This window comes from Chelonia mydas, chromosome 20, assembly GCF_015237465.2.
Source record: "Chelonia mydas isolate rCheMyd1 chromosome 20, rCheMyd1.pri.v2, whole genome shotgun sequence".
NCBI lineage: Eukaryota > Metazoa > Chordata > Testudines > Cheloniidae > Chelonia > Chelonia mydas.
Genome location: NC_051260.2, coordinates 10,722,537 through 10,735,928, shown reverse-complemented (window position 1 = coordinate 10,735,928; position 13,392 = coordinate 10,722,537). Strand labels below are relative to the sequence as shown.

Genomic DNA, 13,392 nt, shown 5'->3' with positions numbered 1-13,392 from the left:
CGGGGCCTGCAAACCCCACCCCTCTATCCATGCAGGCTACCAGCTCCTGGGTGGGACATGCCCTCAGCCGGCCCCCTCCACACATCACTTCCCCACCCTGTGCCTCAGTTTCCCCGTTTGCGCAATGGGGTGATGGGACCAACCCCCGGTAACACGCATTGTGATCTGCCGAGTAGGGCAGTACGTAACACCTCTTCCTCCTAAGCCCTCGTTTCATGCCTCTTACATGGCCTTAAATCTAGGGTGACCATATTTCCCAATGGGAAAATGGGACACAGTGCAGGGCTGGCCCAAGCCCCTACACAAGGCTGGGGTCACCGCTCCCCCAACCCCGACCTCCCCGCTTGCTCAAGCCCTGCCCCCGCGTGGGGCCGGCATTACCACTCCCCCCCCCCATGTTCCTCCACACCACACCCCACCCCACTTTTCTGACAAAAGTCAGTATTTATCCCATTTGTTTTCGCCAACTGATTAAGTCGCCAAGAGAAAATGGGACAAATGCCCACTTTTGCCAAAAAACGTGGGACGGCCAGGACAGGGCTTAAAAAAGGGACTGTCCGTGCCAAAACATGACGTATGGTCTGCTTAAATCTGAGGGCGAGTGTGCGTAAAACCCCGACTATGTGCTAACCCCAGTCCTAGGACCTGCTGCAGTTTGGCCCAAGATGGGGAGTGTTAGGGCCTGCAGCTGTGATGCACCAGCATCGAATGCTGCCAGGGGAGAGCGAGGCACCCAATGAGAGGGCAGCTCGGAAGGTTGGGCGGCTCGGCCTCTGGCAGGGAGGAGGCAGTTGGAAGGTGGTTAGAAAAGAAGGAGGTAAAAAGAGGTGGTGCTGGGTAAAAAGAACTGTGCATGTTTGAAGATCTGTCTCCCTCACCTCGAAACCCAACTCACACCTGGCTTAGGCCAGGCTAGGGATGCTTGCCTACGCATGCTCTGATCACAGCAGGTGCAGGATGGTGAGAGATCAAGCCACACCATAGTTAAACACCTGGGAAGAGCAAACTCCCACACAACGTTCCCCAAAGGAGGTTGCCATTGTTTGCAGTAGCCAAGAGCTCGTCCTGCCCACCGTTGGGCTCCATGTGCAAAATGCAGCACAGCCCTGCTATTGACAGCGTGAAGCAAAAGAGAAAGCAGGACAAGGCAGAGGCTGAGCCAAGGTCTTCTTGTGTTGTCCAGCAGATGCAAATCCTGGTGGTACAAATATTTACTCCTTTAAGGGAGTGCTGAGAGTGGGGGAGGGGGAAGCTGGACTCCTGGGTTCTATCAATGGCTCTGGGTAGGGTGTGAGGTATAGTGGGTTAGAGTGGGGCAGGGAATCAGGATTCTTGGGTTCAGTTACCTACTTTACAGCTGATTCACTAGGTGTTCATCAGTTCATATGCAGTAAGGGTTCCACTCCCAGTGCTGCCCCCCAACCTGCTGTGGATAGGGTTGCAAGCTGTCCAGTTTTCGACCGGAACACCTAGGTGAAAAGGGACCCTGGTGGCTCTCGTCGGCACTGCTAACAGGGCTGTAAAATTCTGGTTAACGGCACAGCCGGAGCCTGCACCCCCCCACACGCACACTCCAAACCACTCAGCCCCAGTATGGAGCCCCCTTCTGCACCCCAAACCCCTCATCCCTGGCCCCACCCCAGAGCCCGCACTCCCAGCCAGAGCCTGCACCCCCTCCCACACTCTGAACCCCCCAGCCCAGAGACCCCTCCTGCACCACAAACCCCTCATCCCTGGCCCCACCCCAGAACCCACACCCCCAGCCGAAGCCCTCAACCCCCATGTGCCCCAACCCCCTGCCCCATCCTAGATCCCTCTCCTGCATCCTGAATCCCTCATTTCTAGCCCCACCTGGAGCCCAAACCCCCATCCCAGAGCCCAGAACCCCCCACACCCCAACCCATTACCCCAGAGCCACCTCCTGCACCCCAAACTCCTCATTCCCAGCCTGCCCCCCAGCCAGAGCCCTCACCCTCACCCACTCCCTGCACCCAAATCTCCTACTCCAGCCTAATGACAGAGAGTAAGGAGGGGGGAAAGCAAACAACCGATGGAGGGAGGGGGGATAAAGCAATCAGGGGTGGGGCCTCGGAGAGGGGGTGGGGCCGGCATGGTGTTCGGTTTTGTGGGATTAGAAAGTTGACAACCCTAGTGGTGGGGCTTTGCGCCAGGCCCTGAGCTACTTCTCTCCCTGAAATCCAGAGGGGGTGAGAGGCTTAGAACAGGAGTTAGGGGGAAGCCCCAGCCCCCCCTTTTCTGTGCATGCAGGTGGCATGCTGAGAGGTTGGTGGGAGAGAGCCCTGTGACTCAGCGGGGCCAGCAAAGCAAAAGCAAAAGTAAAAGTAGGAGTCTGCAACTACAACACTCCAGCAGAGGAGGTGAGAGGTGGGGCTGGGCCATCAGCGCACCCCAAGAGGGGAGGAGGATATGTTCTGTCTGCCCCGGGGACCCAGGCCCATGTCTCCCGTCTCCCTTCCCCCCCCCGCCCCCCCCGGCCCAGGGTCAATGCCATGAGGCTGCTGGGAGGGATGGGGCGCTCTGTCTCCCTTAGGAGCCTGACAACTGGGCAGCGCTGCCTCTGTGGCTGTGTACCCCCTGGCCTCCCCTCTGTGGGCCCAGTTGGGATCTGCAGGGGCTCCCTTGGTCTCTGGGGGACTCGGCTTCGTGGGAGGGGCTGCTGATTGGAGACTCGGGGTAGTTCCCCAATATAATAAGGGGAGGGGGGGGTGCTGCAGCTCCCATTGCAAACTGGTGGGACTGCAGCAGGCCAAGGTATTGAGGCTAGTCGAGTGGGCTGGGGTTCCTCTCCCAGCTCTGCCACTGACCTGCTGGGCAAGTCCCTGCATTGGCCCAAAGCCTCAGTTTCCCCATCTGTAGACTGGGGATGACACCCCTATACACACACCCCAATGCTGGGGTGCTCTAGAGCTGGGGCCGGCAGTTGCCAACACTGACCCGCCCCCCGCCCCGCCCATGGCGATTCTCTGACCCCAGGGGTAGCATCCCCTTTAAGATCCTTGCTCTTCCTTCCAGCACCAGTGCCCCTCCAACCAATGGCACCCAGGTGCCCCCCAATATCCCAAATCCCAGGCTCAGTCTGCCCCGAGCCCTGGCCTGGCTTCCCATCAGGTCCCATCTCTGCCCTGACTTCCGCCCCCTCACCCTGCCTTAGGGCCTGATCAAGATGGCAGAGAAGCCCAAGCGCCCGCATCTGGGATTGGCCCAGTACCCCCTGCTGCTCACACTGGAGCCCGAGGGGCATGGCCTGGGTGGGCAGGTCCTGGAGTTGGCTGGTCCAGAGGAGGTCCACGTCCACCAGAAAGACGGCATCCTGATCTGCGACAGCTTCCTGCTGGGGCAGTGTCTGGAGCGGGAGCGCTGCCCGCGCCACCACACCCCCAACCCTTTCCACTGGCAGATGCGGCGCCAGGCAGATGGGGTGTGGCTGAGCATTGGCACGTCGGCCCAGCAGCACCTGGAGAACCTCTACTGCAGCACCAGCCACCACAGCGTGAAGCTCGTGGACAAGTACGTGGCTGATTGGACGTGGCCCAGCGGGGGGTGCCGTGGGGAGCGGGGCGGGAGCGCTGGCTGTGGGGGGAGCTCCCGGGTGCTCCAGTCCCAGCCCCCCCACCAGGAGAGCATTGGCTGAGGACAGAGGGAGAGAGGGAGGCATCGCCCAGCTACTCACTGCCAGCATGGGGGGTGGGGGGGCGTTGCCTGTGGTTCCTGCCCCTTGGTGACTTCTCCGCGGCCCCCCCTTCCAGGGCCGGCTTATCCTGGACCCTCAACCTGAACTCCATGGACCTGAAGCCCACCCAGCTTTATGACCGTGTCCGGCGCCTCTCCAACAGCGGCGACCCCAGCCGCAGCCCCTACTTCCCTGCAGAGTGGCAGGTGTACTGGGAGGAGTGGGGCGAGTGTCTCATATATGAGGAGGTGAGGGAAGGGGGGTGATCCTAGGAGAGCAGCGGGTGTGGGGGATGCAGGGGGAGAGAAATGGAAGGCCAGGCCTGGGTGGTCCGGGGTGAAGAGCAGTGTGGCTGGGGGGACCTGGGGTGCCAAGGAGGGGCAGGGGTTGCTGGGAGAGGGGCTGCGTGGCTGGGGGTGACATAGCTGAGGAGGGGGAGGGGTGGCCAGGGGAGCAGCATGGCTGGGAAGGGGGAGGGGCTGTGTGGCTGGAGGTGTGGCCTGGCTGGGTGGGTGGGTGGGTGGGGGAGGGGCACGGTTGGGGGGGCTGTGTGGCTGGGGTATCGGAGGAGGGTTGTGGCACTGCATGGCTGGGGGAGTGGCGTGGTTTGGGGAGGGGCTGCATGGCTGGGGAAGTGGCATGGTTTGGGGAGGGGCTGCGTGGCTGGGAGAGTGGCGTAGCTAAGGAAGGTGGTGGTGCTGCATGGCTGGGGAGCATCGTGGCTGGGAGGAACGTGGCTGAGGGGTGTCCCATGATGGCGTCTGTCTGTGCCCAGCCGGTGCGGTGGGAGCTGCTGGCGGCCTTCGAGAAGGGCATGTGGAACCACGCCTTTGAGCTGCGTGGCCGGCTGTACAATGTGGACCTGAAGAAAATGACCCAGCGCAATGTGCGTACGGGCTTCACCAGGCGCATCCTGCACCGCCCAATCTTCCGCCCACCCTGGCGCCTGGCGCCCCACCTGCGGTGAGTGCTCTGGCCAGGTGCCATCCCTGCCCCTGGGCACCCAAGAGGCTCCCGCCACTAGCCATGCCCTTGTGTGCCTTCTCTTGGCAGGACAGGCCCAGGCGCCACCCTCTCTTCCCCCAGCGCCATCCCTGGGGAGGACCCCCAGGGCACCTACTGGGGCCCATACCCTGCGTCCTGGGTCCCCAAGGCCCCAGTGGGCACCATGTACACGCTGGCAGAAGTGGCACCAGCAGAGAGGGCCTATGAGACCACATGCACGCTGTTCCACAAAACTCTGGCAGAGGACAAGGCTTTGGTGCTGGCCGTCTACCGGGTCCGGAATGACTACCTGTGGCAGAAATACTGTGGGTAAGTAGGGCAGACATGGGGCTGGGCTGGGCATGGGGGGCTGCTAGTGGGTTCTGGACTTTCCCTTGGTGCCCTTGTATCTGGCTGCTGCCACAGGGCTGCGATGATGGCTGGACCTGTAGCGCTAGTGCACTAATCCTGGGGCGTGGTTCCCCCTGGGCTGGGAATGGGAATCGCCCAAAGGCTGGTGTTTTGTGGTCTTGGTCCCCATGCTCTGGGTCGTGGATTCGGCTGGGCTGGAGCCACGAACCCACCTGGGGCACCCTGCCCGTCCCTAGCCAGCTGGCGATCCCGGCTTCTTACTGGGGTGACTCCTGGCTGCTCTTGTTGCCTGACCCATCATACCCAAGCCTGGGGCAATGCACAAGGAAGCGGGTGGGTGGGGCTCCATCTTGTCAGTGACCCCCCCCCCCCATCTGTCCCGCCCTCCAGCCAGAAGAAGTTCATGGCCCAGATCCGTCCCTGTGCGTCACGGCGCTTCCTGGAGAGACACCTCTTTCACGGTACCATGGCCAGCAAAGTGCAGCCTATCTGCGAGATGAACTTTGACCCCCGGTTGTCAGGGGAGAACGGCGAGGCTTACGGGCAGGGCAGCTACTTCGCCACCGACGCCTCCTACTCCCACACTTACGCCAAGCTGGGCGAGGCCAGCCTGTGCCACATGTTCCTGGCCAAGGTGCTGGTGGGGCGCTCGGCGCGGGGCAAGCCCAGGTTCCGGCGCCCCCCACCAGCACACGACGGCCGCCTCTACGACTCCTGCACGGACTGCGCCAAGAAGCCACAGATCTTTGTCATCTTTGACAGCTGCCAGTGCTACCCCTACTTCCTGATCCGTTACAAGCTGCTCTCCGAGCCCGTGGCCATGGACTCGTGATGGGGAGTTCTGGGGGTCAGAGGTCAGCTTGACAACTTTGTACTTCAAAAATAAGGGACGGTTTTCTTAGCCCCACCCTCCCTCCTGAGATCATTATTATTAACAACAATACTAAGAAGGACTCACCTACATTCACCAGGGGGATTTCTGCTGCTTTTAGCCGCACTCAGTGACTCCCAGTCTTGCTGTACAGAGATGGAAAAAATAAGGGATGGCCCTTCTGATAAGGGATTGTCGGCAACCCTAGTCACAGGTGAAGAGGGCAGCTTGCTCCCAGGGGGTGAGAGTGTGTGGAAGACCCTGAGTCCCTCACCCCACCCTTGGCACTGACTGGAATAGAGCTTGGTGCTGCCACCCTGGGCCCTGGCACCCCAGGTTGGAGGGAGGAGTCAGGGCCGTGTGGGGTCAATCGCATTGTCCTTCCGCTCTCAGCGGGCAATTGGCGCCATGGGCCTGACACAGACCTGCCATCAGATCCTGCTGCCCAGAATGGCTCGGCCTGCTCCCCCGGCACCAGGGATGGGGAGAAAGTCACTGAGGAGCCATTGTCCAGGGTCACTCCTGACCTGCACCCACCCCCCCAGGCCCTGCAAACTCCCCGACTCCATGTGCCTCATGGCCATGGGCACCGGGGTGCTTGCGAGCCTTCCCTCTGGAGAAACATGGGGTTTTACCCCAAGATTTATCCCAGCAGTGCACTGCCCACAGTCTGGGAGAGGGGGGTTGTGTGATGCTGGGGGGGGGATCCGTCACAGACTCCAGTCATCAGCCTCCCATTGCCCCCTGTCACTGCTGGGCTGAGGAGGTCCAATCCATGGGCTGGTGTCAGGCTGGTATCTCCTGTGAAGCTGGCCCAGCTCCCACCCTCTCAGCCAGCTCCCCCCACAGCCCTGCCTTCGCCAGATTCCTGGTGGGAAGTAAGCACCGCTGCGGCCACATCTCTGGGGTCCTCTGCCGTCAGGGGGATGGGCCTAGGTCCAAGTCGTCCCTCTACCCCCAGGCCCAGGCAGCTGGGGTGTTGCTGCTTCCTGCCTAAGCCCTGCAGCAAAGTCCCCTCTCCCGCCCCCCCCATCCCCACAGCCCAGATCATTCCCTGCCCTCTGAGCGACAGGTGCTTGCCCCCCTGGTCCTGGTGTGTCGAGAGAAGGGGTTTGGGCTGCATCACTGAGGTCAGGAGGGGCAGCACGGCTGGGGGATCCCCTTTCCCAGCACTGCCTCCGTTTCCTGAGCATCAGTCAGGGAGGTTGCCACAGGGATGCAGGGGGCCCTGGGTGAGGGCGATGGAGGGCCCGGAGGAGGAAGCAGGGAGCTGTGGGTTTGACACCAGCTGCCCCAGGTGGTGGGGCTGGAGCTGCCGGGGTCTGGGGCCTGGCTCGCTCACAGAGAGACTTCCCACAGCCCCCAAACCACCCTGCAATTGGCGCTAACCAGGCTCCCACCCCCAGCTGGCAGCCTTGTTGGGGGGCAAACAACCCCAGAGACTGAGCCCTGCGGGGTGGCAGGGACCCTCAGGTGTCAGCTCTGCCCCCTTGTTACCAGCTTTGCCCGTTACTTTGGGGTATGCTCATTTATTAGGGTTACTCTTCAGGCAGGGGGGAGGTTTATACTTCTATCAATGTACTGCTTGTGTCACTTGTGTTCTCATACGGAGCTCTACTTCTCCCTGCTGCAAGTCCCTCCCAATGGAGCTACCCCGCAGGACCTAGGTTCCCCAGGGCTGGGTTCCTCCAGCCCCAGAATCAGACAAACACACACACACACATTAAGAGAGAACATCTGAGAGGACCGGGTTAATCAGCACTCCCAAGCTGACCCCTTATATGTCCCTGGGCTCAGTGGGCTGGGTCAAGCAGTATTTCCAAGCTGTCACCCTCATATGGCCTTGGACTCAGCAGGCTGGGTTAAACAGCACCTCCAGGCTGCCACCCTCCTAGTCCATGGGCACCGCACTGGATCAGAGTGCGCCTGAGCAGATGGGGTCAAGCAGCACTTTCCATCTGCCACCCTCATATGCCCCGGGTTCAGCACGTCTCTAGCCCCACTTTCATGTTACACTTGTTCTGGTGGTAACCCACTTGATGAGCAAACCCCACAGGATTTTTGGGCGCTGCAGGGATCTTTTAGCTTAGGTACGAGGAGCGTTGCTGCAGAGCAAATGAGGAAACCAAAAAACACTCACGAGTTGCGGGGAGAGAGAGAGAGAAGCAACCAGCTTCATCATGAAATTTATTTCTTGCCAGGTAGTAACCATAGAGGAGCCAAACAAACAAAGCAGTTATAATATTAAATCTAAATTACATTTAATTATAAAAGTCAGGTTTACAAACCTATAACTGATCACAGGGTCAGAAGGCTATACCGAGAGAGAGAGAGCTGGGTTCTCACCACTCCGTGACGTTCGAACCAGTCGGGGTTCCCAGGTGGTGGTGGTAGCTGAAGGTCCAGAGTGCTGGAGACAGGCAGAGCCCCCAGCACGATCAGTCAGGAGAAGATGAAGCCCCAGTGGAACTGATGCAGATTTTGGATCCAGGCATCAGAGCACTTACTTGAGCATGGGTAGGGTTTTTTGTAGAGAAACAACAACGGTTCAAGGGAGAACACTAGATTTGTTTGTATGTAAACAAGGGAGTATACCAGAGTTGTTTTGTTGAAGCTAGACAATGGGAGCTGATCACTCCTGGCTATGGGCTGTGTTCCTTGGAGGGAGCTCCCAATACAATTAGGGAGCTTCACTGTTTTGGATACCAATAAAGGATTTATTACTAGAATTGGTCTGATAACTACTGAGCTGGGTGTGTGCAGGCGTGGGTTCATTAACATCTGGAGCAGAGATCCTCCATCATGCAGTGCTTCCCTGTAGTCCTCGCCTTGGAATCTCTGTTCCCTGTTCTGTATGCTAATGGAGATACCTCCTTGTCCTATCTTCCATTCAAATGAGGCTAGGGGAGTTTCCTTAATCCTGTCATCCTTATCCCAGGGGTTTAGGTGTGTCTCTCACTGCCTTTTCATTGCCTTTTGTAAGTCTTCTGATTGGTTTTTGTTCAAATAGAGGCTGGGGTGGGGAAGGTCTTCCGTGAGTCAGACAGGCTGGATACTGTGCCCTGGTTCCCCAAAAACACAGAGCTGCTAGGTAACAAGTCCCCCCGTTGATGGGGTGCTTGCGCTGAGGGAGTATCCCCATCACAGCCTTACTCTGTGGTACCGGGTCTGATCTTCCATCCATTGCAGCTGCCGCATCCGTCGCTGGATCCAGCAAACCAGTAGAACCAGATAAATTGCTAGTATAATTTGGAAATCGATTATCACCACAATGGGGTGAAGCACAATATTTAAAAGACCTGTTGCACTGGGGCTCCACCCAAGCAGTCTTCCACCAGGAGTGATGGCCTGTGTTTTTAACTGTAGCGGCTAGCCTAGAGATCGCCTGGTTGTGGTGCTGAATCTCGAGTTTGCCTTTCTCCCCCAAAGTTCAGAGCTTCTGCAGCTCAGTTTGTAAGGAGGGATGAGTTAATAGTCCCTTACTGGCAGTGAGACCCATTCCCAGTGAAATGGGGGAAACCTCTTTGTAGAGCTCAGGAGAGGCATTTAAATGTTATACAGTCCATATAGGCACAGTAAACTTAATATCACAGCTAACAATAGTGGTTACATTACAGAAACAGCGGTTAACGTAAGGCACCATGGATTGAATCCAATGTCCATTAATCAATACAATATTACATCTCATTCTTACACACATACATGCTTTACCAACATAGATAATAACAGACCCCTCTTCCTTGATAACATGGAAGGAACAGGTTTCAGAGTAGCAGCCGTGTCAGTCTGTATCTGCAAAAAGAAAAGGAGTACTTGTGGCACCTTAGAGACTAACAAATTTATTTGAGCATAAGCTTTAGTGAGCTACAGCTCAATTCATCGGATGCATGCTTTTTCTCTCCTGCTGGTAATAGCTCACCTTACCCGCTCACTCTCATTACAGTCTGTATGGTAACACCCATTGTTTCATGTTCTCTGTGTATATAAAATCTCCCCACTGTATTTTCCACTGCATGCATCCGATGAAGTGAGCTCACAAAAGTGGAAACTCGGTCAAATTACAAAGGATGAATATAAACAAATAACACAGGTATGCAGGGACAAAAGCAGAAAAGCCAAGGCACAAAACGAGATCAAACTAGCTAGGGACATAAAAGGAAACAAGAAGACATTTTACAAATACATTAGAAGCAAAGGAAGACCAAGGACGGAGTAGGCCCATGACTCAATGAGGGTGGAAAGACAATAACAGAAAATGTGGAAGTGGCAGAGGTGCTTAATGACTTCTTCGTTTCAGTTTTCACCAAGAAGGTTGGTGGCGATTGGACGTCTAACATAGAGACTGCCAGTGAAAATGAGGTAGGATCAGAGTCTAAAATAGGGAATGAACAAGTCAAAAGTTACTTAGACAAGTTAGATGTCTTCAGATCACCAGGGTCTGATTAAATGCATCCTAGAATACTCAAGGAGACTGAGGAGATATCTGAGCCATTAGCAATTATCTTTGAAAAGTCATGGAACACAGGAGACATTCCAGAAGACTGGAAAAGAGCAAACATAGTGCCCATCAATAAAAAAGGGAAATAAGGACAACCTGGGAAATTACAGACCAGTCAGCTTAACTTCGGTACCTGGAAAGATAATGGAGCAAATAATTAAGCAATCAGTTTGCAAACACCTAGAAGATAATGAGGTGATGAGTAACAGTCAGCATGGATTTGTCAAGGACAAATCATGTCAAACCAACCTGATAACTTTCTTGGACAGGGTAACAAGCCTTGTGGATGGGGGGAAGCAGTAGATATGGTATATCTTGAATTTAGTAAGGCTTTTGATACTGTCTCGCATAACCGTCTCATAAACAAACTAGGGAAATACAACCTAGATGGAGCTACTATAAGGTGGGTGCATAACTGGTTGGAAAATCATTCCCAGAGAGTAGTTATCAGTGGTTCACCGTCATGCTGGCAGGGCATAACGAATGGGGTCCTGTAGGAATCAGTTCTGGGTTCAGTTCTGTTCAATATCTTCATCAATGATTTAGATAATGGCATAGAGAGTACACTTATAAAGTTTTTGGATGATACCAAGCCGGGAAAGGTTGCAAGTGCTTTGGAGGGTAGGATTAAAATTCAAGATGATCTGGACAAACTGGAGAAATGGTCTGAAGTAAATAGGGATGAAATTCAAATGCAAAGTACTCCACTTAGGAAGGAACAATCAGTTGCACACACATACAAAATGGGAAATGACTGCCTAGGAAGGAGTACTGTGGAAAGGGATCTGTGGGTCATGCTGGATCACAAGCTAAATATGAGTCAACCATGTAACGCTGTTGCAAAAAAAGCAAACATCATTCTGGGATGTATTAGCAGGAGTATTGTAAGCAAGACACGAGAAGTAATTCTTCCGCTCTACTGCACACTGATACAGCCTCAACTGGAATATTGTGTCCAGTTCTTGGTGCCACATTTCAGGAAAGATGTGGACAAATTGGAGAAAGTCCAGAGAAGAGCAACAAAGATGTTTAAAGATCTAGGAAACATGACCTATGGGGGAAGATTGAAAAAAATTGGGTTTATTTAGTCTGGAGAAGAGAAGACTGAGAGGGGACATAATAACAGTTTTCAAGTATGTAAAAGGTTATTACAAGGAGGAGGGAGAAAAATTGTTGTTCTTAACCTCTGAGGATGGGACAAGAAGCCATGGGCTTAAATTGCAGCAAGGGCGGTTTAGGTTGGACATTAGGAAAAACTTCCTAACTGTCAGGGTGGTGAAGCACTGGAATAAATTGCCTAGGGAGGTGGAGGAATCTCCATCACTGGGGATTTTTAAGAGCAGGTTGGACAAACACCTGTCAGGGATGGTCTAGATAATACTTAGTCCTGCCTTGAGTGCAGGGGACTGGACTAGACGACCTCTCGAGGTACTTTCCAGTTCAATGATTCTATGATTCTATGTCCCAGGTTCAGCACGTCTCTAGCCCCACTTTCATGTTACAATTGTACTGGTAGTGACCCACTTGATGAGCAAACCCCACAGGATTTTTGGGCGCTGCAGGGATCTTTTAGCTTAGGTACAAGGAGCGTTGCTGCAGAGCGAATGAGGAAACCAAAAAACACTCACGAGGGGGGAGAGGGAGAAGCAACCAGCTTCATCATGAAAGTTATTTATTGGTGGGTAATAACCATAGGGGAGCCAAACGAACGTAACAGTTATAATATTAAATCTAACTTAAATTTGAGAATAAAAATCAGGTTTACTAAACTATAACTGATCACACAAGCCAGGGTCAGAAGGCTACACTGAGAGAGAGAGAAAGCTGGGATCTCACCACTCTGTGAAGCTTGAATCGGTTGGGGTTCCCAGGTGATGGTGGTAGCTGAGGGTCCAGAGTGCTGGAGACAGGCAGAGCCCCCAGCACAATCAGTCAGGAGAAGATGAAGCCCCAGTGGAACTGATGCAGATTTTGGATACAGGCATCAGAACACTTACTTGAGCATGGGTAGGGTTTTTGTAGAGAAACAACATGGTTCAAGGGAGAACACTAGATTTGTTTGTATGTAAACAAGGGAGTATACCAGAGTTGTTTTGTTGAAGCTAGACAATGGGAGCTGATCATTCCTGGCTATGGGCTGTGTTCCTTGGAGGGAGCTGACAATGCAATTAGGAAGCTTCACTGTTTTGGATACCAATAAAGGATTTATTACTAGAATCACTCCTGAGCTGGGTGTGTGCAGGCGTGGGTTCATTAACATCTGGAGCAGAGATCCCCCATCATGCAGGGCTTCCCTGCTTTTCTGGTCCCAGAGTTCAGCGCGGTTCTTGCCTTGGAATCTCTGTTCTCTGTTCTGTATGCTAATGGAGGTGCCTCCCTGTCCCATCTTCGATGCAAATGAGGCCAGGGGAGTTTCTTTACTCCTGTCACCCTTGTCGGAGGGGTTTAGGGGTGTTTCCCACGGCCTTTTCGTTGCCTTTTGTAAGTCTTTCTTCTGATCAGTTTTGGTTCAAGCAGAGTCTGGGGGTAAGGTCTTTCGTGAATCAGACAGGCTGGGTACTGTGCCCTGGTTCCCCAACATCACAGAGCTGACAGGTAACACCTCCCAGGCCTGGGAGCATCTGTGGGCCTTGCTTAGGGTGGGGTCATAGGTCTCACGCCCCTCCTCCTACTGTCCTGCCATCGGGGCCCATGGAAGAGGCTGGACACAAGGCCAGAGTCCTTCTGGGAAACACCCCACAACCCTATCATTAAAGACTGAACCACAGCAGAGGCACGGCAGGGCTGGCATTGGGGGACAGGGCTGGCATGGGGTTGGGTGTGTGGCTGGGCTGGAATGAGGGTGCAGCAGGGCCAGCATCATGTAGGGGGCATGGCAGGGACAGCATGGGAGTGGGGGCAGGGCTGACCTGGTGTGGGGGGTGCGGCAGGGCTGACATGGGGGTTCATGGTAGGGACAGCATGAGGGGGGCTTGG

The 13,392-nt window shown here is 55.0% G+C and overlaps 1 protein-coding gene across 2 annotated transcripts; it reads left to right on the top strand.

Moving 5' to 3' along the window:
• The first annotated feature begins 2,084 nt into the window (after window positions 1-2,084).
• Window positions 2,085-8,641, top strand: LOC114020830 (protein mono-ADP-ribosyltransferase TIPARP). Of its 2 annotated transcripts, none has more exons than XM_037884150.2 (6): window positions 2,085-2,378; window positions 3,173-3,528; window positions 3,768-3,939; window positions 4,467-4,654; window positions 4,745-5,005; window positions 5,438-8,641. In XM_037884150.2, the coding sequence occupies exons 2-6, from the start codon at window positions 3,185-3,187 to the stop codon at window positions 5,877-5,879; spliced, it is 1,407 nt and encodes a 468-aa protein (XP_037740078.1). In that variant the 5' UTR covers window positions 2,085-2,378; window positions 3,173-3,184; the 3' UTR covers window positions 5,880-8,641. The 2 variants fall into 2 exon arrangements, with proteins under 2 accessions (XP_037740078.1, XP_043388879.1); XM_043532944.1 differs by having other exon boundaries at window positions 2,102-2,378; window positions 3,034-3,528.
• Window positions 8,642-13,392: the final 4,751 nt, after the last annotated feature.